The sequence below is a fragment of the Brachionichthys hirsutus genome, chromosome 16, assembly GCF_040956055.1.
Source record: "Brachionichthys hirsutus isolate HB-005 chromosome 16, CSIRO-AGI_Bhir_v1, whole genome shotgun sequence".
NCBI classification, from domain to species: Eukaryota; Metazoa; Chordata; class Actinopteri; order Lophiiformes; family Brachionichthyidae; genus Brachionichthys; species Brachionichthys hirsutus.
In genome coordinates this window covers 7110252-7134635 of record NC_090912.1, presented here as the reverse complement: position 1 = coordinate 7134635, position 24384 = coordinate 7110252, and the positions used below count along the sequence as shown (strand labels likewise).

Sequence of the window (24384 nt, the reverse complement as noted above, 5' to 3'; positions counted from 1 at the left end):
TAGACTCCGCCTTCGTTCGCATGTGTTTGGTTCGCCTTGGATCCACCCCTGTGTTCGCATTCTGAGGCATTTTAAACTCCATTTTTTTTGGTCGAATACTGAGTTGTTAAGCTACTGCATCGTTCGATAACCGAGGTTCCGATGTGCATCACCTCTACTCTTTGTGTGGCTTGTTGATAGTTTTCTGCTCAGATGAGGATGTTTTTTTTTGTCTTTATCTAGTATTGTATACAACATACACCAGAAGCCAGATGCTGGGGTGGTCCAGCCCCCTCTGCCCCCACCCCCGGTTCTTCACCACACCTCCTGGAAGAGAGACGAGGCCTGATCCTCCCTAAATGTTTTTGCGCTTTAAAATTAAACCTCCTTTATCGGCGCCTCGCTCACATACTCCCTCATCCGAATGTCAGTTTGTGTTTGTCTGCAAGTGCTAATTGTGTGTGGATGTGCTTGTATTTTATGATGCTTATGAATTAGGATCCAGATTTCACTGTCTCCGCCCTGACAGGGCTCTTGGACGTGTGGCGGTGCTCGGCCTTGAACTCTGGATGGTAAACTGCACATCACTCAGTCTCATGAAGCTGTTTTCCATCTTACTGCGATAGAGTCATAATGAGTCACACCACAAGGTTGTAAACAATTCACGAAGCAACGGAGTGTCGGTCAGTGAAAGGGTAATGGATGTTTTCATCCTTTTTTGTGAGCTTGCTTGGGCACATTATGCTGACTAATCACTAGTGTGGTGCGGTTGTTGACCGTTTTGGTTATTGCAAAACCTCTTCTACCCAAATGATTGTGCATTCTGGAAGGGATCCCCACTAAGTGGCTTGTGTATCTCCGCGTTCCGCTGCCCATTAGGAAACAGAAAGACATGGCGGCACGCCACGCAGTTTAAGATCCCCTTGGCGGTAGTAGCATAATGGTAGTGCTGTGTATCGAGACAGCAAAGTAAGAGATAAGGCATTTGCTGCTGAACAAATAAACAGCTGTGTTGTAAGAGAAGAAGGCGTGGGAAGAGTCGAAGGAAAAAGGCAGTCAGACACCAACGAGGAAGAAGAACAACAAGCAATCCAGCTACAACAAGCAAGCCCGGCTTAATTTCATTAATGACTGAAATCCCCTGAGCTAACTGCATTTTATGGGTGTTTCACAACAATAGTCAGCTGTCGCTGTGTTGTTGTGTGCATCTGTTTGAGAGAGAGAGAGGGAGAAGGATCATGTGAGCTTTTCCTAAATGTCACTGCATGAAAGGCAACTGGTAATCTGAGATGGAAGCTATATTGTGGCTGGAACCTTTATAAGCCCAGAACAGCACAATGCATGAAGTTTAGGTGCGGCAGCCTCATAGAATCTGCAGTTATTTATTTTCATGTATAAGAAATAGAACAAAGGGATCACAACAAGATGACTTACTAAACTGCATTTGTTGCGCCAACACTAGAAGTTAAGCAAATAAGAGTAATTATTTCAATAAGTAATGATACTTTGAAAATAAGTTGTTCAAAACTTAACTGCTAAGTCGTGAATACAAGCCATCATGAACAGCGGACACGTGACTTATTGCTGCACTTGATCTTCGTCCGCTTGGAGAAAAAGCTCCGCATGGCATCATGGGAACAGCATTTTCCTATTTATTGTGCTTTTCATACAGTCTGGCATTTTGTCCTCTTTCACCTACCTAGTGAAGTGATTTGTTTTTTTCATTAAATTCAAATCTAGATGTATTTGGGTTAAGAACAGTTGCTCGAGTTACTCTGTTTGTGGTGTAGAAATCTCCTGTACTTTGGTTTTAAAGAGTTTTTGAGAAACTATTTGCAATATTTTGTCGTCCTTTCCATTTTTGTGCTTCATAGGCAGCGCTTCCTGCTCAAATTAGTAAATGTAATTGATTTGATACCAAGCTCTTCTTGGTACCATAGAAGAGGAAATACTGGGGATACATAAAAGTATATAATTTCTTTCAACACATGATCTTGTGGTTGTGAGCTTTTTAGTGTGTGTTTGCACATTTCTGCAAAAGACTCACCATGATTTTTCTGATTCTCTAGGGTGGAAATGAACTTCTATTCCACTGAGAGTCTGTATGATCTATCTTTCCTTCCATGTCAGAACAGCAACCCATTGTTGGGGGTGGGGGGGGTGTTGCTTTTTCATAAGGTCATAGGGGGTACAGGTATCAGAAAAGATAAGATTAATCACTTCATCTTGGCCGTGCAGGGAGGGGGGGAAGTCGACAGAGATGAGAGAAGGTGGGGTAGCAGGAGAATTAGAGGGAAGAAAGGGGTAATTGAGAGGGGAGAGGAAGGGAAAACGTTATCGAGAACAGACAGGGAGGAAGTTGGAGATAAAGAAAGGGAAAAAGCGACAGGCAGAGACGAGGGGAAGCAATTACTTGCTTAAGTGTCTTTGTTGTGCTCACCGATGCGCTCAGCGAGAGGCAGGGCAAGGCCATAGAAAGGCGGTCAAGGGTAGTTACCTAAAAGCAGGTACGCTCTACTTTGATCCTATCACGTTGACTACGAGCCCCACTCATTAGCATCGTCGTCATCATCAACGCCATCATCGCCAGAGGAAAGTGCTCACACCAAAGTCCAGCCTGTCTCGATTTAGGAAAGCGTTGAAATATATTCTGACACCGTTCAAGTTGTCACATGACTCGTGCGATTTGCCGATTTCCTTTTGATATTAGTTTTATTGGAATTTCCGTTTTTGCTGAAGTCATAATTTCAACAAAACGGTGCATTTTTAAAGCACGACTTGAAAGCGACTTGGTTAAATAACCGGACGCCATGCTGAGCGCAGGTGGGCATAGACGTGAGGAGACTCGAGGGCACTCCTGCAGATGTTGCGCTGAGTAATCACCTTCAAAGTATTTGTGTCTGCGTGTCACACGAGAGTGCCAGTATGCGTCTTTCCAAGTGCATTTGTATTTATTTTAAGTGCGTTGACATGCACAACGGAGTGCGCCGCGGGTTTCTACGGGGGGGGGGGGGGGGCTGTGCCTCGTATGAGTGGCTTTGGGTCTCTCAGGCTTGCCTGCGCACTTCAAAGAGTGTGTGTGTGTGTGTTTTTGTTTTTATGCACACATGGGTGCACTGTGTGTCCTGAGTATGTGTGAGTCAGTGGACAGCTGCATTGCATAGGTGCAGTTGGCCCAAATCCACCTTCTTAAGTCTGCTTTTTATTCAGTGTCACATAAACAAATGCCGGCAGGGTCTGCTCACTTCCAAACCACTCAATAACATCCTCAGATCTCTCTCCCCGACATCTGTTGACCTGCATTTTGTTTTTTCCTGAGAAAGTTTCACGTAAAGCAACAATTTCATGTTTCTTGTGTAAACCTTTTCATTTCTAAGTTTCTCTTCGGCTGGCGTAGCGTCATGACTACTTTCTAGAAATCTGAGCGCACGCACAACCACAAACATGTCCCAACTTGCCCCGCATTCACACGGCAAGGCCTCGCACGCCTTTGATATGCCTGACCCTCGTTTATTGTTTTTCCTATATTCCTTCATAAGTCGAGTGGTATGCGGGCCGATTAGATAGATAAATATACCCCGAAGGTGAGAGACAAGCAGAGGAGAGGTGGAAAAGAAGGATACTGAATCCTCTCTTGCCCCAACACATCTCAGGGCTCAAGAGAACGGCGTTAATCTGCTGGGGCTTGGTGTGTTTTAACGGTCTGATTAGGCGGAGTCAAACAGGCCACCTTCCTGCTCGGTAATGTTCAGACACAGTCGTCATTGTGTTTGTTTTCTCAGCCCCTACAGACTCTGATCATGTGTTGAATCAGGCACGTTTGCATCTTTGTGCACTGCTGGTAGCTTCAACTGATGATAATATTCTCTTCTATGTGACTAAACGTCTGTAGTAATTAGTCCATGTTGGTAATAACTATTCTCCCTCTTTCTCTCTCGCTCCCTTCTTCTCCCCCCCCCCCTCTCTCTCTTTTACTCCTCCAGTGATATCTTTGATGCCATGTTTCCAGTCACCCACATTGCAGGGGAAACAGTTATCCAGCAAGGTATGCATAGCTGTTTGGGGAGTGTATGTAGTAGGAAATGTTCCTGTGCAAACTTGATGTCACAGTTTGGGAAATTGTCTAAAGTTGATCATCGTGACTGATTGGAAAATGACAAAGCTCTGCCTTGCTAAAAGTAAAAATGTACGTATACGACAACCAGCTCATTTTGAAACAAATCTAGTTTGTGTGTGTGCGTGTGTGCGTGTGTGTGTGTGTGTGTGTGTGTGTGTCTGTCTTTGTGTTTTTGCATGTTCTGGTCAAATATTTGCCTGCACGCTCATGCGCAGGGGGGGGGGCTGGAAGGCAACAAAACAAAGACTTAAGCACCAAAGTGATAAAAGACAGGAAGAGTAGAAGAAAAAGAGAGACAGAACGAGAAGGAATTGAAAGAGAGATAGATTAGATGAAAGCGAGGGAGGCAGAGACAGAGAGGGGGAGATAGGAGAGGACCCGGTTGCAGCAGGTTGTGTGTGTGTGTCTGGGTCTGGGGTCTTCACTGGGACAAACCCTCAGATAGACAAGGAGCGTTTCGTGTGACAAATAGAGCTGCATGATAAACGAGCACTCGCCACTCAATATTAATTAGCCATGTGAACTCCTGTGAACTTTACACACAGGGCGCTCTGCCTTGCAAACGCTTAAGGTCAACATGCACACAAGAACACACACACACACACACACTGTTTGTACATAAGAAATGTTCGTGTCATCAACACCCACTGTTACAGGGGTTTCCGTAACATGAAAGCCAATTAGAAATAAGAGCCATTTCATTTTTTGATGAAATCCTATGCTAGAAAATAGTAATCATAATCCTACTGTCTTAAATCATTTAGCAGGTATGTGGTTGGGTTCTGCTGTGGCCCAACAGTACACCATGGAGTATGGACACACTGAGGAAAATCTACATAGAAATAGGTCTTTATTGAAGAGATGCATGTAAAGATTAGTAGTAACTAAAATAATAAATTTTGTCTCTGCCCATCATGTCATGCATAGTTACCCACCAAAGTTCCATTTTATGCCTGAAACTCTTGTACTTATGAATGAGTTGCTTTTACATCTTACTGGCAGCTTTGGGTCAAGGATCTTGTACGCGGCTCTCAGTCCTTTTTTTTTTATAATTTCCCTTCAGCCCTATGTAATGGATAGCATAATTGAAGGAACACTTCACAATTTTCAGCCTTATCTCTAGACTAGGGGCCTTTTGCAGTCAACCAACCAGATCCCATTGCTCACTTCCAGGTTTAAGTTTCGCTTTGAAAGCACGGCGCGCTCCTGTCAGTTACATAAAAGAGATCCGGTCTGCAGACTAGGCAGCATTTTTGGATTTGTTTGCGTTGCACATGTAATGGCTATCCATTAATTAGAGCTAATAATGGAAACATAACGTATGTGTAACTTTGGTTTGAACTATTGAAGCTGGATTCAAATTCAAATTTAGCCTCAGTTGCTGCTTTTGTTTTTTCCTTTGTCACAAAGATATCATGGAACGCCCTCAACTTGCAAGGAGTGTTGAAATAGGTAGTTTCCTGGATAGTCATATCTCCTGTCAAGCTTAATTTGAGATGTCCTAAAATGTCCAAAGAATAAACCCTTTCATGTTTAGGCAAAAACTTTATCTGGTTAACCCTCCAGCCATATCTCAACAGAGGTTTTGCATTTTTGTGTTGTCTCCAATGCAAACAGTGGTGATTTCCTGTATCTATCTTTTCTGATCAAACTATCCTGCAGTAAAATGTCGGATTTAACACATTCCTGGGAAGAATGAACGAACAAGTCCCAAGTTGTCAATTAGTAAGATTTATTGAAGCTGCTGGCCAGAGTTTATTCCCTACGGACAGAGCCAAATGTTTTTTACGTCCAACTAAGGCAACTAGTCACAAGGATGAACTGATTAGATTTTAGTGTCAGAGGTTATTGTGACCTCACATCCGTCTCAAGGATTTGATAACTGAAGACGCAGCAGGGAATGGCATTATAACATCACAATTTGTGTAAAATACTTTTCTAGTCATTATTCACCAACATAGCCCAGGTACAAAAGTCGAGACTAAGATCGATCACATTTGGGTCAAAATTGAATTATGACAATAAAAATGTAATAATAATTTTTATGAAATATCAGAATAGTGACACATCCTACAGTCAGGTAATTATTTAAAACAAAATTTTTAACAGAACATATTTAAATGTGTCCATTTTCTTTTCAAAACTGCATTCTTGGAATATAATAAACAGCTGTCCATACTCATATAGTTTAAATTCAGCCCGATGTTGCAGCGCTGCATACTCTGTGAAGCACCTTTGCTTCACAGTTTCCACTATTAAGCACCACAGGCTGTAGAAAGGAAACACTACTGTTCCTGCACGTTTCTGCTGGCGAGAACGCCGCTCCAGTCTGATCCTGGATGGATTAATGGAATCTGCATTTTGGAGGAGGCAGCGGCTTCTCTGATGCCAGGATTGCCTTGAAGCTTTGATAGGACACAAGAAGAAACAAATATGCTTTAATTCATTCCATGAGAATGGATGGAAATCAATTGATATGAGAAATATGGCAAAAAGTGCATCATGAAGTATTTGTGAAATTGTTTTATTTTATTAATTTAATTGAACAAAAGCCTTCCTATTGCCTCAAGGCACTTTTCCTCCTTTTCTTTCTTGCTGACAAACTCCTGTCCTCTTCTCTTTGCTTCAGGCGATGAAGGAGACAACTTCTATGTGATTGACCAAGGTGAAGTGGACGTAAGTGGCTGACATGAAGACACAAGCATACACGCAAAAACAAAAAAGCAATCATTCATTTTAACTTTGGAGGCATTTCTTTAATTATGAGCTAAACTTACAAAAGTATAAATACTGAAAAAAAGGGCCTCCAGTTGTCAGTGTACCGATGAAGCCTTGGGTCTCAGTGGGAAACCCTGCCTTCTCTACTCATGTTCAGACAATGTTTTGCCTCTGACAATGGACAGGTTGTATCAAGTTGCTCTCATGTTTTGTTCTCTTCAAAGTTTGGTTCCACTCTGATGACAATCTGAACATAGAGTGCTTTGAGGTCCCGCGCACTGTGGAGGCAGCCAAACTGAGGGTTTCTTTTGTCTTAGCAAGTCTGAAACAGAGTGATAGAGTTAAGTGGGGGAGATAAAACAGGAGCTGACGGAAAGTCAAACAGGAAGTGACCTTATCAGTTTACAGAGGTGCGCACAGGGACGGCGGGTGAGAGGAGAGAAGCAGGTTGCCCCAGTGTGAGGATGCAGCTACCCCAAGGCGCAGGAGGGGGTGTTTTCCTAATGTTTCTGTCTGCAAATGTAAAATTCTTTTTCATTTTTTGTCAGCTTTCACTGACGTTAAAGTCTTATGTAAGATCAAATATTTAGCAAACCTTTGTTGTTATGGTCATTCTTACTGTAGCCCTTTTTATTATTGGGTGAAATTAAGTCTTTATTTTTAATCCCAGTTCATCCTTAAAAGTCTTATCGAACACCAAGTTTGGTAAATGTTTCCACCTGCAATAGCAGCGTAGCCTATAGGCTTGCTTTCTTATTATTTTTTATATTTTATTGAAAATGTCTTTGGCCCAACATTTTGTGGTTCTCACAATCCAGCAGCCACAGCATCATTTCATGTCCTTTTTTGTCTGACGTGCTTCGGTCTGGGGCTTCAATTTCCCACTGTCAACCACTCGTAAATTTCAAGCATCTCCTTGTATGACCGGATCACATCATTCCACATCCTTATTGGTGGAAGTCTCTTGTTCTTGACCTCACCCCTCGTGCCTCATTTACCTCCACAGACAGTTTCTCCCTCCCAGCCACAGCACAGAGACATTAAACCACTTCAAGCTTAGCTTTAAGGAGGATATTAAAGTATGGCGATGTCTCACATTAGACGGGGGTGTAAATCTGCTGGCATCCCATAAACTGCATGTAAGCTGACTGCTGCTGTCAATGATGTAAACATTATATACATTGACTCGCAGACAGTTGCTCGGAATTATTATGGAGCACCTCAAAGGAACTTAAAGCTTTCATCATGGGGGTTGAGTTTGGAAAATATGCAGCTTTTCATTAAATATTGAATATGCGGTAACTCTTTAAATCACCCTATTTAGAGTTTATTTGCAGTAGAGTAACACTTAATAAAAGCTTGATTTCACACTGTAATTCAGTCACACTCCAGTGGTGAGACCTCATAACTCTAAACAGAGCCTAAATGACACATAGTAAAACACAGTTAATTAAATTAACCATGTCTTAGTAGTGAATATTATACTTGTAAATGTTATTAAACACTTAAAAATGTCCCCACATTCTTACAACTGTATTTTCATGTGTTGTAGACCATTATAAAATGCTTATTAATCCTAAATTAATGTGAAAAGCCTGCTTTAATCACAGGCGATTATATCTTTGTTAATAAAAAAAGGCCTTGTTTTAATATTAGTATTATTAATATTATTAGTATTAGGGTGGATATGTAGTAGCTCCACACAAACACACACACTGAAGCTTCCTGTTGTGAGACAGCGACATAGTCTCAGACTTCAGTTGTTGAACTCCATTTAGCCATCTGTACCATGCTTACGCTTGAGTATTTAGATGTATGGTGAGAGTACACTGAACCAGTGAATACTATTATCTGTATGCTCTGATGTAACCCGTTTGCAGCATTGTCTTCTCATCTCGACGTAACCCTAGCGGGCAGCGCATTTCTTTTGAAGCCACCACACTTAATAGGGAAGGATAAGTCCCTCGTGGTCATCTCTGAGCTTTAGATAATGACTTTCAACAATCCCGGAAATTCACAACCACCGGAGGGAGAAACCCTCCCTCCCTTGCTTTCTCTCCCCCTTTTCCCTCTTTCTGTGTGATTAAGTCAACAAGGTTAGAGGATACTGTGTCAACAGGTGAAACCATAACTGCCCCAGAGACAGCCTGAATGCGTCTCGATGAGATTGCATTGTCTGCTGAGCTACAGTGATTGGCCTAAATACAGCTGTGCATGTGTGTGCATGTGCATGGAGGTGTACAAGCATGTTAGTGCCCTGTTTAGATCAGGGAGTAAATCGACAATGTCGACCAGAGCTGTCTGTCCTCCATCACTCTCAAATCAAAGGGAACGCGGCAGAGGGGAATAAAAGGGATAGATGTAGAGTTAGGAGGGATAGAGGACCTTTTAGAGGGTCTCAGTTTGAGGGCTTAGTGGGGGATCAAATGCTTTGGGACAAGCCTAGTTAGAATACCAAACAGCCCGGAAACTGAGGGGAGGTAGAGAGGGCATAAAGGGCGAGGGAAGGTGTCTTCCCAGAAATGATTGACATTGTTCTGAAGCGTTTCATCTCTCACGCACTACCCTGTCCATTGCGTTGTTCTTCCTACAGGTGTATGTGAATGGGGAGTGGGTGACCAGCATTGGAGATGGAGGAAGTTTTGGAGAGCTGGCCTTGATCTACGGGACTCCCAGAGCCGCTACCGTCAAGGCCAAGACTGACCTGAAACTGTGGGGCATCGATCGAGACAGCTACCGCCGCATCCTCATGGTACGAGCTTGGCACTGCACTCACACATCTTCAGCACATTCTTCTGCATACGGACATCTCTCTCATAGATGTAATGAGGTACCATTTGTAAAAACCAGTGAGTCATAGCCTCACTAGTCTGAAACCACTGGGGAAACTGTGGATCAGATCACCTGTGTGCACATTTGCACTCCTATATGAGTGGATGAGATCAAACAATGACCCACTGATAGAGGAACAACTTCCATCGTCCTTATCAGGGTTTAAAAGAGTTAAAATTATTCTGCTGTTTGATGTTCAAACGATAAAAGATGTATATAATTAATTGTTGGTCCTATTCTCAGAGATGAGGCTGCGAAATGCTGCCCTGCACATGCTCACGCAATACATCTGAAATAAGTCACTCACACACACATTCACATTTAGCAGTCTCACAGAACCTGCACCAGAGATCAGAAGGAAAATACACAAATGCAGTTTTATCCATTCATGTGAATATGCTTTGGCGTTTTTATTTCTTATCTAAAGATCAAGCACTGCTGGGCCGCTTTAATCCCCAGTGGATGATATGAGTTCACATTACTTCATAAATAACATACATTTATATTATATAATAAAGCCTGCACAACAATTCCAATCAAATGTTTTTTTGTAGTGTGCCAAATAAAAAAATATGTATATCAAGGCACTTAATCAAGTCCGTCTCTGTATTGAACAGAGACCCAACAATCCCCCCATGAGCATACACTTGGCAAGAGTGGGTAGGAAAAACCGCCTTTTAATGGAGCCGAAACTTGGAGGTCTTTTTTGGGCCGCTTGCGAACGTGTATATTTATAAATAGTTATAGAAATAGAAACAGCTCCTCACATTTCTTCGAATACATTCCAGATTAGGAAGTGAAGTCAAGAAAGTTTTGTAGTTTGGAAGTTCCATTTCTATTTGTTTATTTTATTTATGTGTTCTATCATAACACAAAAATAAGTCGTAAGTTTGATGTACACAGAATGTAATATAATGTTTTTTAATCATCATTTCTGGTAGTTCCCTTCCTCCCTCTCTCTCCAATCAACCGCTTAAAAATCAAAACGGTCGTTTTAATTTTTACATACATGCACACGACAACAAAAACTACCTTTCCACCGGGTGCATCCTCCCCTCTTCATGCCTCTCTGGATCTGCTGCTAGATGAAGGAAGTAGAAAGAGGGAAAGGGGGAGGGCTGAGGGGGGAGAGTGAGGGTTACCCCTGATGCCTCTGCACACACGTCCAGCTCCAGAAGTTTATCTCGCAGGAATGTCTAAATGTTTAAACTGGAAACACAAGGTGCTCTGCCCTAGCTGCCATACAAATTCTCCCTCTCTCTCTCTCCCACTCTCTCGCTCGCTCACACACACACACACACACACGTACAGTTTGGTTGCTGTAGGAAATGCTAATTATTCCATTTGTGTATGTGTGTGTTTATGTGAGTCTCCATGCCAAACTAAATACTTTCTCACATATTCCGACCATCTTATTCCAAATGAACCAGATAGCTTCGAATTAGCCTTCCCAACACTTGTAGACGAAGCATCCAAGACTTCATCAACAAGCCTGAACCCTCAGAGTGTCTGTGTTGGCAACTCTTTAGCTCAGGGTACGGTTGGCAGCGACCCATCCAGCACCTCTGAAGTGCATAGTTTAACTCGGGACGCAGTCCGCCCTGGTTACTTTTCTTTGAGCAGATTCCGTCTCCGGCCCTCATTTCTCCATCCTCTCCAGTAGCAGCAGCTGGAGGGGAGATGGGGTGAAGCAGAATTCAATAATGTGAATCTGTATTTAATTACTGCCGTCAATTGTAAAGCTGCTTTTTATTTTTTTTATTTTTTACAAGTGTGGTTTTATGGCAGCGTCTCAGACCAACATAGTCAGGCTTATCTTTGTGTCTAAGTATGTGTTTGTTTGTGTTTCCCGATGTAATTATGCAGCGTTCCTGCATCTGCATCCAGTTAGTGGAGTTCTCAGGAAGGTGTGTTACAATCACTTTCACTGTTTACACATCTGCTTCTCTTCTGTCCCGCCTCTCTGCTGGATCTAAATACAGTGAAATTACTGTAAAATAGTTTTTACTTTAGCACATGTTCGATCAAGACTGTCGATATTTTCTCATTAATTGTGTATCAAGAGAATCACAGGCTGTATCCATCAGAACATATAAACCTTTGCTCATTGATGCATGTTCAGGGACTTTTGAAATATTGTCTCAGTCAAGTTCACAGCCCGTAATGTTTATACAATGCAGTTGTAATAATTAAATTCTCAAAGTGAATTAATGTTCCTTGTTGATTGAAAATATGGTCTATATGGTACTATTGTAAATTAAAAAAATGTTTTATTTATATAAGTATAACAAACAGGAAGGACAACAAAAGGAGATGAGGAGAAACAATAGTGTGAAATGAAGAGGGACGTAAGAGGCGGTGGGATGTGTGTCTTTCTCATTGGACAGCGATGAAGATAATGTTGGGATGTTACGTATGCTTGGTTTCATCTAGCTTTCTGCCACACCTCCAACCTTTGATGATTCCACCTCAAAGACAGTGAGCAGACATGGAGGCTCGTTCATCTTTAAGCACAGGAGGAGCAGACACATTAGGGCCAACGGGAGTAGGGGAGTTGTCTATACGCAGAGCGTGTGCTCAGAACCTCCCAAGTAGACGGGAAGAATAATGGCAGAAAAAAAACACATAGAAAAGATGGACCCCAACATAATAAATGATTGTATTTTTCTTATGCAATGACTTTAAGTTTTATTCTGGCCCACCCAGCCCTTCTCACACCAGTGGCGTAAATCACAACGTGTGAAATGTAAAGTTATGTGAGCCTTTAAGCTCAGCAAAAGCCGGTCTTGAGAAACAAAGGCTATGACATCAATAGACGATGAAGTGCGTGCATGTGTGTGTATGTGTGTGTAAGGTTCCTGGCAGTCAGGTCTACTTGTACTGTATGGGTCTCCGTATGTGCCTGCTTAATGAGCATGAAGTTTCATCTCTGTAGAGACAGCAACAAAACGCAAGTGGCAGAACTAAAAACAAACATGCATGCTCTACACACTCACCGACACCACACACACACACACACACACACACACAATGCAGGCTAGAATTCCTTTAATCAGCCTGTTTATGAGCTTGAGTTTGACATTGGCTCACTTGGAAACATTTCCTCCCCTTTTAAGACAAAATGTGAAATTATATGAAATTAGAGGCAGCAGTGGGACTCAGGCACTAAAGACACCCCGAGCCTCAATATATCATTTCCATATGGAGAGGCAGACGCAGGGACGGGATTCACTCTCTTTGTTTCTCTTTATGTTCCTGCTCTCTCTGAGTGGTTCTGTGCAAAAAAGGAAGAGAAAAAAAGAAGAAATTGGGTTTTGGGAAGGGGCCGTCTTGGCCCAGACTTGTCAGGAAGCACCTGATGTTCATGGCAGAGGCAAAGAGGGGAAAGTACCCTGGCTGGTGGGTGGGTGGGGTGGGCCACACACAGATACACACATATAGTGAACCTTGCCACACAGGTTACGCACACATCCATAAGTATGACCTCATGAACTTCGTACATAATCAGATTACCGGTATAATGCATTTTTTTTATTTTGTACTTATTCGAAAATCAATCAACATGCAACAATACCTTCAGTGGAAAGTTCGATAGACTATCAATTCATTTTCTATCAGCAGTTTACCTTTGTAGTTTTGCAGGAGTTGGAAACCTATCCCAGGAAATGATGTATACACTAGTTCAACAACCTGTCTCTCCAAATCAAGATCTAATCAAAGTATCTGTGGAATATTGCAATTACTGGATTATATTAAAATACATTTTGAGACTATGTGGTTTTCATGATCAGTCTCTTTACTCGTTTTATCTTATAGGGCAGCACACTGAGGAAGAGGAAGATGTATGAAGAGTTCCTCAGCAAGGTCTCCATTCTTGGTGAGTCAGTGCGCGTGCATCGAAATTGAACATACGTAATGACGGACGATGATGTTGGAGGACAATTCTTTGGTGTTTTATTTCTGATCTGACTGCAGCCTCCTGTAGAATGCGATTGCACGTCATGCATTCACTGCAAACAGCGGGCCGGACAGTCACGTCTGCTGGGTCCAACATGCACTGTGGATTAGCCCACGTAAACACAGGCGCACGCTGTCACACAAGCCCCATAGCTGAGGGAGATCCGTGTGTACAGTCCTAATCTCGCGCTGTTCACACTAAATCCGCTCACATTCTGCCCTGTCGCTGTGAGGACAATTAAAGAATAGGGAACAAAGCTAAGCCTCTTTTTTTTTTCCCCCAATGGAATTTGGTTAACGCCGGCCCTCGCAGGCCAGCGAGTTTGGAATAACGGTAAGCAAGATTCATTCAGACTTTTGAAACGAGTCACAATTGGAATTGACATCTCCTCCTCTTCCACTTGATGGTGTGTGTGTGTGTGTGTGTGTGTATAGAGTGAGGCTGTGCCCCCTGTGCAGAGTTATTAGCTGGCTGAGTAAACACATAGACTCAGGTCTTAAGTGAACGTCCCTGCAAGATCCACTCTCTTTTCATTCTCCTCCTTTCTTCAGCGTATCCCTTTTCGACAGCCTTGTTGAGGGTCCGCATTCACACACCCACCTCCCTCACCCGAGTGTTTTCCCCCTCCTCCTTCCCATTGCTGTGGCTCTGCAACTCCAATCGACATTGAATTGAAGGCGGGGAACGAGGCGGGAGTGTTTTTTGTTTCTCTTTGATTTTTAAGATAGTCATGAAATTGGGTGCAAGCCCCTTGATGTCGAGGGGAGAAGGGGCGATGGCAACAACATGCACACGGAGACTCGAACATTCAGTGGTCTATTCCCTGTATTAGCCCTCTGTTGTCCCATTTGTGGAGCAAGGTGATCCGAGTGGGTGCAGGGCTACGTGAAGCGTGAAATGTAGGCTCTTTTGCCAGCACAATTGTGTATCGTGTTACGTGCCGAGCTGTTAAGGATCAGCTCTAAGGGACCTGCTGCCTTTAACCTGCAGCCAGACGGAGGACATCCGTCTGGGGCCGGCAGACACCGTGGCCCCAGCAGAGAGGGGACACTGAACACCTTCAACTGGCCACGGTTCACTTTAGTTAATCCTGGTTATACAAACATTTTACACACACACACACACACACACTGCTATTGGTTACTGAGCACATCAGGAGACAATAGTCTGAGACAACGAGGATACTGCTGCCGTTTCACACTCCCAACTCGTCGTCAAATCAAAACACCGAATCACCCTTTTATCCAGACGGAGCTTAAGATGAGGCGTGTTCTCCCTGCAGACTAATCACAGTGCCAACAGGCACATGCTGTTAAAATCAAGAAGGAGGAGCTTATTTGGTAATCCTTCCATATGGAGGTGTTCAGGTGTTTCTGTAAATAACAATGATTCTTCTCAAACCTCAACTGTTTGTGTTTTTAGTTTCTGTGGTCACACAAACAGCTTCTGCAAATTTCCCAGGCTAACTCTTTCGGAAGACTGTTGTTTTTTTTTTGCCTCCAGCTCTCAGGATCAACAAAAACTAAAAAAGATACGTCCTATCACAAAATAATATTCCCTCTGTCCTCCTGTGAATATATATTCAGTTTTAAATCTGGACTGGAATTGATGTCTACGGGAAAAGTGAATATTGAACAAACATGAGTTATTTATAGTTTGTTCTATATTAGGCTATGGACATGAAAAATGATTCTTCATCTCTTGCTGCCCTTCAAACTGCTCAACAAATATGATGCTTTCGTTTTGGGTGGCATCCACAGGGCTGAATTAATTTATCTTGAGTTGCTTAAGTTATTAAGTGTCAGGTGATTGATTGATATGTAATCATTCACCTCACTGATGCTCTCCTTTACAGTAAGATACCCAGGGGGGGGAGGGCCTCTCTCAAAGATGGTCTGACTGTCATCGTTCTGTTTCTGTGGTCAGAATAAAGCCGATAGCTTTCGGCTAGCCTCAAATCGCCAGAGTCGAAGTCTCACAGAATTCTAGGTGAATTTCAAGGTGGTGTCGCTCGCTCTAGGAGAGAGAACGCAGGAGGACCTGAGATTGTAATGGTTCTTGATGACAAGGGTAGGAATTATCCTTCCTACCGGTTTGAACAAGAGGCATTCTCTCAGTAGAACGCACACACATCACGTCCGGTCGGCTACTGTTGCAATGATCCTTGTAAATATCGCTGCCCTCCCTTCACAGAGTCTTTGGATAAGTGGGAGCGCCTGACGGTGGCCGATGCTCTGGAGCCCGTCCAGTTTGAGGATGGAGAGAGGATAGTGGTGCAGGGAGACCCCGGCGATGACTTCTTCATTATTACAGAGGTGAGGTCTGAGGGACACTCGTTTCCTCACTGACATATTGGGCCTGAGCCGGCGTGTCATCAGGTGGAACCTGGTGGGGTTCCTCCTCTCTGGCCCACGACTGATTCCTTAATTCCGTCATACTGCATGCTTTGTGGAGCTGGGGCCCCTGGTGCAGCTTGATGAAGCCCCCCCCCCCCGCCTGTCATCCGAACACACTTTTGATTAACTCCATACTTACACGGCTTTCACCAGGGTCAAATCAAGAAGGCCCTCTCCAGAGGGGGGGTGGAGACACAATCGGCCGTGGTTGGGTCCATGCCCCATACCTTCCTCTCTCAGCGTCGGTCTCTGTCTGCAGCTTCATCTAATGCTCATGTATGTCCGTCAGTAGTTGGCGTGAGAGGTGGACTGGAGGTGGATGGGAGTGGTGAGGAGCATTCTGGCCTTTTATCAAAGGTGCTGAGTGATGTATTGCTTCTTATCCACCTCCCCAGCACAACACGCCTACTCTCCACCCTTCTTTCATTCATTCTCTCACTCCCTTACATGTACCTCTCTCAATATGAACTGATGTCCAGATGAACTCAGTGTCCCTCATCCTTCAAGGATAATAGAAACATGAAGTTGCATCCCCCAACAGTAGTTTTTGGCTCATCCTTTATTGCATGTATATCTCCATTTTTTTCTTTGAGCTCTCTGTCTCTCTCTCTCCCTCCCTCCCCTCCCCTCCCTCCATCTCATGCAGCAGGCCCTGACTTTCCCAGAGGACGGTAGGCTCTGGTGGAATGCATGTTACTGACTTTCACACAGGGTCAGGAGACTCAGCCTCCCGGGAGGGAGACGAGAGAGCGCAGGATGAGTCAAAGAGGATGGGGAGGGAGAGATAATTATTTAAAACTGACCACAATTAAAGCACAGGAGAAGCAATATCACTCTCACCTACTTTGAACCATAGATTTCCTCCCACCTTTTTTCTTTAATCTCATCCAGGTTTAGATTTTAGTGTGGGGGGTTCTCCTCCCTCCTCTTCCTCCGCTGCGTTGTTATTTCTGTGGTTTGGAGGAATCAGTCAAAGATAAAACCCACAATCACTAATTACATGCTGCCAATGGAGAGGATTACAAAGCAGAGGCATAGAGACATCACTTTCTTTGCCTGTCGGGAGGAAGGGGGGGCCCAAATAAAATGTGACACGTTTACATTTTTTCTCACACTGTACAAACAAGCCTTTACAGAACTCTGGGCTTGTGAAGACTCCTCTCTCCTTCCTCTCTTTCCTCCACTTCCTCCTCTCTTCGGGGCTTCTGTTCCTGCTCACTCAGCATGCGCTCCTTCTCCTTCGTTCTCACTTGTTCATTCAACCTCGGCCGCCCCATCATCCGTGGTCTCAACACCGCCACCCAAAGTGATGCATATGAAAAGATGGAGGAATGAGGGAAGCTTAGAGTGGAAGTTGTCAGTGAGTTGGAAAGGAGACGTTAAGGAGATAAAACAAAGAAAGAATTAGACTGAAGCTCAATGCAGTTCACGGCTGAAGTCTTTTGTGTCCGAGTAGAAGCATAAAGTCAGGAGGAGAAAGTTTAAACTTAGCATGTCTTTATTAGCTGGAACCAGTTTTCTCCATGTCCTAAAGCCACCCTCAGGCCATCGCATGTTCTCCAGAGAGCGATCTTTGTGTGTGTGTGTGTGTGTGTGTGTGTGCATTGGCATTTGAGTGAAAAGGTGCAGACACCACTGGTGCTGGGTGGCCTTGTGAACAGGCCACTCAGGATATCACCTTTCTACCTCCAACGCTGCTTCTCCTTCTTCCCTCTCTCTTACTTCCTACATGTAAGAGGCTGTATTATGACATGTGGCCACTGAATGACCTGCCGTGTAATGTGTGTGGTATGCGTGTCTGTTAAAGTACGAGTGTCTGTACGGAGATGTTTTTTTTTCCTGCTTTCTTCTCTCAGTTCTCTGTAGCTATGTTATTATGCTTTTACGTTAGTTTGTTTCCCCGTCTGTTCCTCCCTGTATGGAAAGGAGGATCTTCAGTGTTTATAAAAGAACTGCCCCTGGGGTGGTACAGTATGTGATGGTTATCTGGACCACACTTGATGAGGCCTGCTCACCAGTGATCTACTGTACTTGCTGGCGCTGCACTCTTTCACTTTCTTTGTTTGGACATGAACGGAAAAGCAAGGAATCAGGCGGTTGTAAACACAGGAGCTCCGATTCCACGTCCCCCCATTCAGTCTCTTTCTTTACTTTTGCACTCCAGCCATTCATTTGTCTAAAATACAAATATTTGTTTTCATTTGTCTGATTTGGAAAAAGGTGATGTTTCAGTGAAAAGAATTAGACTTAGTGAGTGATTTGTGGTATGGTTTCCCCCATCAAGCATCTGCTTTGCCGGAGAGAAGACAAATAAAGGAAAACATCAGATGTGTTTCGATTGGTGAGCCGGCGCTATCGGCTGTTTGTCTTGCCCGTCTGCTAATACGTGCAAATTGGAGGGAAATACTCATCAGCGCTTTCTCTTGTGCCAGTTTTCTGGAATTGGAACCTGATTTGTGGGATTAGGAACCACAGCATGTCTTTGTGGTTATTTAGTGTATGTGAGTGATGAGGTTTGATCGGTAACAGAGGATGGAGACCAAAGGCCACCAACGCGCACCAAGAAGAGCAAATGTGTGGATGGAGATCAGCTCTAATACTTCCCACGGCTCTGAATCAGTTTGCTGGGTTAAACATCCCCCCCCCCAAATCCCTGTGATGTAGACTCCATTTTCCGCAGTCTAGTAAACCTCTTCATGCTGTGTTCACATTGTGGCTTAGATTCCATGCCTTCTGCAATGAAAAGCCTCACTGGTTAGCACAGCAGCGTCTGAGTCGACCACAAACGCAAACTGAAATAGCAGCCGTTTCTCTGCTGGTGCAGAGCAGCAGCATTAGGACCCGGAGCAGCAGGGAAACCTGCCCCTGCAGCCTTCAGCCTCATGCGCAGGTATGCTCAGAGAAATGTCTTCAAGGATCAATCATCTCCATAAACTGGCTTATCTTTAAAATCTAATGTCGAAGAGAAATGAGGGGATTAACCTGCAAAGCTGGAAAGAAGAACTTGAATCAGACAAACACGCCGGCACCAAACCAGAATCCTGGGTAGCTGTTCCTCTCTTTGCAACGCTCTGTAATAGACGCAAGCTTCAGTTGCATGCTGCTGTTAGGATTTCTAGAGGTGTTTATTTTCAGTGAAGCATTTTTTTTAAATTGTAAATTCAATCATAATTTGCTTGGATGTCAGGATGTCATCTACGCTCAACAGTCACAGACATTTTGCTTATAATATTTTTTGTATGCTTTGCAGTGCCTTGATCCACATCAAGTATAGATAAAAAGAAAAAACATGAATTATATCAAATATAAGGGTCTTGTCCTTGTTTGGGGTTCTCATTAAAGCTTCTTGCGTTCATCTTTGGCATTATTAGGCAACAGAGATGGATCGTTATAGCTGAATACCTGCTAATGTCTGGACATTAATAACATTATAACTCTCTAGAAATGTGTGTGCTGTCTCAGTACGTTCTGTAACATGCAGTCAGAAGTTTAGCGGCTCTTATGAGAAGATAAATATTCAAAGATTGACATTCTCAAAGTCTGTCGACAGCTGCGAAACTCAACATGGAGCTGTTATTTTCTGCTGGACAGAGCCAACGGAAGTCAGATATCCAGATATGTCCATTATAAGTTTTAGATGACTCACACACACACACACACACACACACACACACGGCGTGATAATATGCGTAGCTTGGTTGGTTGGCACTCAGGCCCATTCAGTCCATCCAGCAGACATCAGCTGTTGAGTTTCTCACCGTCTGTGTGTGTGTGTGTGTGTGTGTGTGTGTGTGTGCAGTTTGCGTGTTTGTCTGCCTCCGTCTGTGTCTATTCTCTCGTCTGGTTGCTTGGATTTTGTGTTTGCAAAATGTGACTTTGGAGCATGAAAAAGTGTGTTTGTGTTTTTGCAATCATCAAGGGACGCTATGTTGGAGACGGAGTCTTGGACAATGCAGTTGTTTCCATCTCTTGGGTGGATGCTGAGAAAGGGGATTATGTGACGGAGACGCTGAAATGATTTGGGTTTAAGTAGTTGGTATTTATTACAAAGCAGTATTTGTATGGAGTACCCCACTGGAGTATTTGAGTGTGATTCATGTTTTGTTCCTGCTCACACTGTCCCACGGAGCAGGTACCTGTTCCACAGAAAAAAATGGCCTAAATCCTGTGCACCTGTGTCCTTATGAAGCAAAGGAATTTCTCCTCAACTTAATCCTCCTGCTGGTTTTCACTCGCTTACTAAATAACTCCTCCTTTCTCTCTCTTTCACTCCCGCCTTCTTTTCTTCCTCTCCCTCTCATCCTGCTCTTTCGCTTGTCTCTTTCTCCCTTTCTTTCCCCATCTCCAGGGAATAGCTTCTGTTCTACAGCGCAGGTCTGACAATGAGGAGTACGTGGAGGTCGGACGACTCGGGCCCTCCGACTATTTTGGTGAGCGGCTCTTGGCCGAGGAAGCCTTTCTTTTTTTTTTTCCCTTCCCAGCTTGTCACCACAGACATAACGCTGATGGATAAAATGTTCATCGGTTTCATATTATGCTGGATGGCAAATTAAATCATCAAAGGAGAAGGCCGAAAAATAGCAACTCTTGGCGTGTCACATAATAAGCTGTGGCAAAATAGGCTTCTGCCACGTTAACCTACTTCAGAGGTCAACCTACTTCAGCAAAGTCAAACTGCAGCATGCTTATATTCTATTTTTAGGACGGGCATCAAACAGGAAAATCAGAAATGTAAAAGAAAATATATATATACCACACATATGACCTAAAAAGATGGGTTGGGTATTTGGTCAAGTGGTTTCGGGTCAATCATCCCAGACTGGCAGAGAGGCGAGGGGCGTGTCCAATAAGACTTTTTGTGACGGCGTATTAGGTCCATAAACTGGAGCGACTCACTAGAGCAACTAACTGATGGCATTTTGTACAAAGGAGGCCGAAACCCAAAACGTGCATTTGATGTGGCATACTTGAAAAACACTTTCATTTGAAAGCGTTTTATGAAGTTCTATATATGGAAGGAGTAGAAAGAGCAACTTGATACATCATAAAAAGATCCATCATAAAACCACCACAGACCACATAAATAAGAGATATTTAAGAGCTACTTTCAAAACTCATTAATTGAGCGGCGCTCCTTCATGCCCCCTGGAAAAAAAAAAAAGACTTCAAATTGAAAATCCAAAATGCTTTTTTCATCCTTTCTTGGGAAAAATGATGAAACAGAATTATTGATTATTTTAAGGAAGCACATGGCTCACCTCTATACAATATATTTTACCACATGAGCAGCGTTTTAGCTTTGCGTGGCTCAAATTATTGAATTCACATTTACGCCTCTGTGCTCTTTGAAAAGACTTAATTTTCGACCCTCTTGCCTCTTGGTAATATCTTTGTTTAAATTTGGACATCAGCCCTTCCATAGCGCTTGTTTTTTTTTTAAAGGGAGTCTTTCAACCTCTTGTCTCTTTGCAACGTGAGTAATATATGGTAAATGTATGATGATGAACTTTTACCAATATTAGCTGCAAACTGAGCTCCCTGCTCATTCCCTGTTTCTACAGTTTCATGTCCGTGAACGCAACTCGTAAAGAAGTGTAATCTCAGATTCAGAGTTCAGCATCTCACAAACTCAAATCAAACTGTCAAACTAAAGTGAAAGTGTGCAGTGTTACTTACCGGTATTTAATCTGCTTGAAACTGGACCGGCTAAAACTAAGCTGCACCCAACTCAGAGTTGTCGCAGGGCATTCTGATTTTGTTTCCCGTGGAGCTAAAGGGAAAAAAAATCAGATGCTCACCGAAACAAATTTGTTTATATTTCAAATAAAAATGAATAAGTATTACGTGTATATTTTTTATGTCGTCCCAGCTCATCGTCCCTTTGCTCCCTCAGGTGAAATCGCCCTGCTGTTAAATCGCCCCAGGGCGGCCACCGTAGTCGCTCGGGGTCCGCTCAAGTGCGTGAAGCTGGACAGGCCCCGCTTTGAGCGCGTTCTGGGACTGTGCTCGGAGATCCTGAAGAGGAACATCCAGAGGTACAACAGCTTCATCTCCCTCACCGTGTGACAGTTCCCCACCAGCAGGGGAGGGAGGCACCAGCGTCTTGGTCCGTGGGTGGGAAGAGGCGAGGACACGGGGTAAAGGACAGGGGATTCCCATCCACAATGACCAGGGAGCTCATTTCCTGCTATTTTCTTTTTCCTATTGGCGCATTCCTTTCTTTTCTTTTACCTTTTGCACTTTGACTTGACCTGTGCCGTCGCGTAGCTTTATGTGAAAAACAACACGAAGGGGTGTAAAATCCTAGCGAGGACTGCTATCGTTCATCTGTAAACGATTCAGCTGTGTGTGATGCATGCTTTTAGACTGACAAGAAACAGTTTTGCACCTTCCTGGATTTACGAAGGGTCCGGATGAATTCAGGAAATATGGAGGAAGTCATGTCATTTTTTACGTACAGCGAGAGGAAGCGAGTACGCTTTTCTTTGCTTGCTGGCTGTGGTTTGCCGTGTGTGTGGTGCCATTTCCAGGTCAAATCCGATATGCACTACACACACACACTGTTATTTCCTCAATCATAAACGTAAAGGATGGAAGAAAAATCAAGTTTGGCTGTTACATTCATTTTAGTGCTTTGCTTTTTATGTGCTTTTATTGCTGCTGTTATTGGCAGAGATTTGTTGAGTCATGATTTTATGTGGCGTGCTCCAACGAAATGAACTGACAACTTTCTTTCTTAAAATACAATTCCTCTCTGTCCTGATTTTTCCTGAAACGGTTCAGCCTTATCGACGAGCCGTATTTTTTCCAAAGGCACAGATGTGTTATCAGTTCAACACACACACACACTCACACACAGCGTCTGAAACACAGAACCATGCTGTATGTGCCGACACTGTCTCAGGATAACGTGAATCTACAAACACAAACACGCACACGCCTTATGTGATGCTTTTTAAAACTGATTTAAGTTAAACTGCGATAAGAAAGCTTTGCTCCACTCGAGAGTTTTTACTGTTCAATACACACGTTTGCTTTAAATGTTTTTAGGACACAACTTATGTAGAGTTAAGAAATACGTTTGTGTTGCCTTTATGCGTCTGTCAAAAGTTGCACAACTGACGTTGTATAAAATGGGACATTTAAAAAAGCTAATGTTCTGTATCCTCTCTCTCTGTCTCTTTCAACGATCAAACCATCTTGAGAAAATAAAGATAAGCTTCTGAAATCCTCTTGACTCGAGTGGTTATTTTCTCTTGATCTCCTTCTCACATTTCTCCCAACTGATCCTCCCCTCCCTTTATCTCATCTCATGCCCACACTCGACCTCCCCTGGATGTTTTATCTCTATCAATCTCCAATGTATTTCTCTAAAGAGCAACCTGTCCTCTTCAATCACACTTCCCACCGTCCCTCCCGTCTCCTCTGCTTCCTGGCCGCCCTCCTCTCTCCTCTTCTCTCTGTCCTCCTCACTTTGTCATCTGTCACTCCGAGCTGTCAGAACAGCCTCGGCCCCTCCCCCCCAGCCGCTTTACAATGCAGTGAACCAAAGCCCATGCAGCTTTTAGACATTCCGCTTCATCTTAATGCCCTTTAAATCAACTGAGGAATGTGCTTCCATGTTGCCAACGCTGAATTTAGTGCCCCCTTCACACACTTAAAGACGGGATAACACAACTTCATCACTGAGACAAAATACACTCAAAATACATGAATGCAGGTTTGAGGATTTTAGTTCAGTGAGACAAGTGTTCTTCCATCTGCAGGTCATTGAGTTTTGCGTTCAGGCATGAAAACATGTCCATGCATGACAGATGAACATTAATAATTAAATGCTTCCTCTTGTATGTTATGCAAAGATATTGTTTCTCCTCATGGCCATGTTCACTGTTACATTTTCAGGCATCAGTTGCTTGCAGAGCACAATGACAATTACCGGTAAGCAGTTAGGCTTCACAGTTTAGCCCCAGGGACTTTTACAATGAATCAAATGTTCTCCAGTCATTCTGTGGGTCATGTTTCAGTCTCACTTAATCCCAAACACATCCTGAGAAATGATGCCAGGGTGAGGATAGATTCATTAGAAACTAGAAAAGCACTGAGAGATGTAATATTTTTTCCTGACCTCATCCTGTATCAGATCCAGAAGACATTCTGCACGATAGTTCATATTGGACCCCATTATGACTGTGATTTTTGTGAGTGATTTGAATGCATATTTTACAATATATGATTTTTTTTTAAAAAAGCCTTCATTATAAGTAAATGGGATTTTTTTGTATCGTGATAGTACCGGTATCCGCCATCCTGAATCCATTCCAGATGAAGGTACGACAGAGGTCCCCACCCTACATGACTGTATCAAATTCCGTAAACATTGGTCA

At 43.3% G+C, this 24384-nt stretch overlaps 1 protein-coding gene across 1 annotated transcript in view; it reads left to right on the top strand.

The window, feature by feature from the left end:
- prkar1b (protein kinase, cAMP-dependent, regulatory, type I, beta) overlaps positions 1-22113 on the top strand; it is a 41043-nt gene extending 18930 nt beyond the window's left edge. Inside the window, exons 4-10 of the mRNA XM_068750133.1 lie at positions 3963-4024; positions 6726-6772; positions 9408-9566; positions 13463-13523; positions 15798-15919; positions 20349-20430; positions 21894-22113. Of these exons, the coding sequence (XP_068606234.1) occupies positions 3963-4024; positions 6726-6772; positions 9408-9566; positions 13463-13523; positions 15798-15919; positions 20349-20430; positions 21894-22066 (706 nt within the window). The 3' untranslated portion in view covers positions 22067-22113. The remainder of the gene's footprint in view (positions 1-3962; positions 4025-6725; positions 6773-9407; positions 9567-13462; positions 13524-15797; positions 15920-20348; positions 20431-21893) is intronic.
- The last annotated feature ends 2271 nt before the right edge of the window (positions 22114-24384 follow it).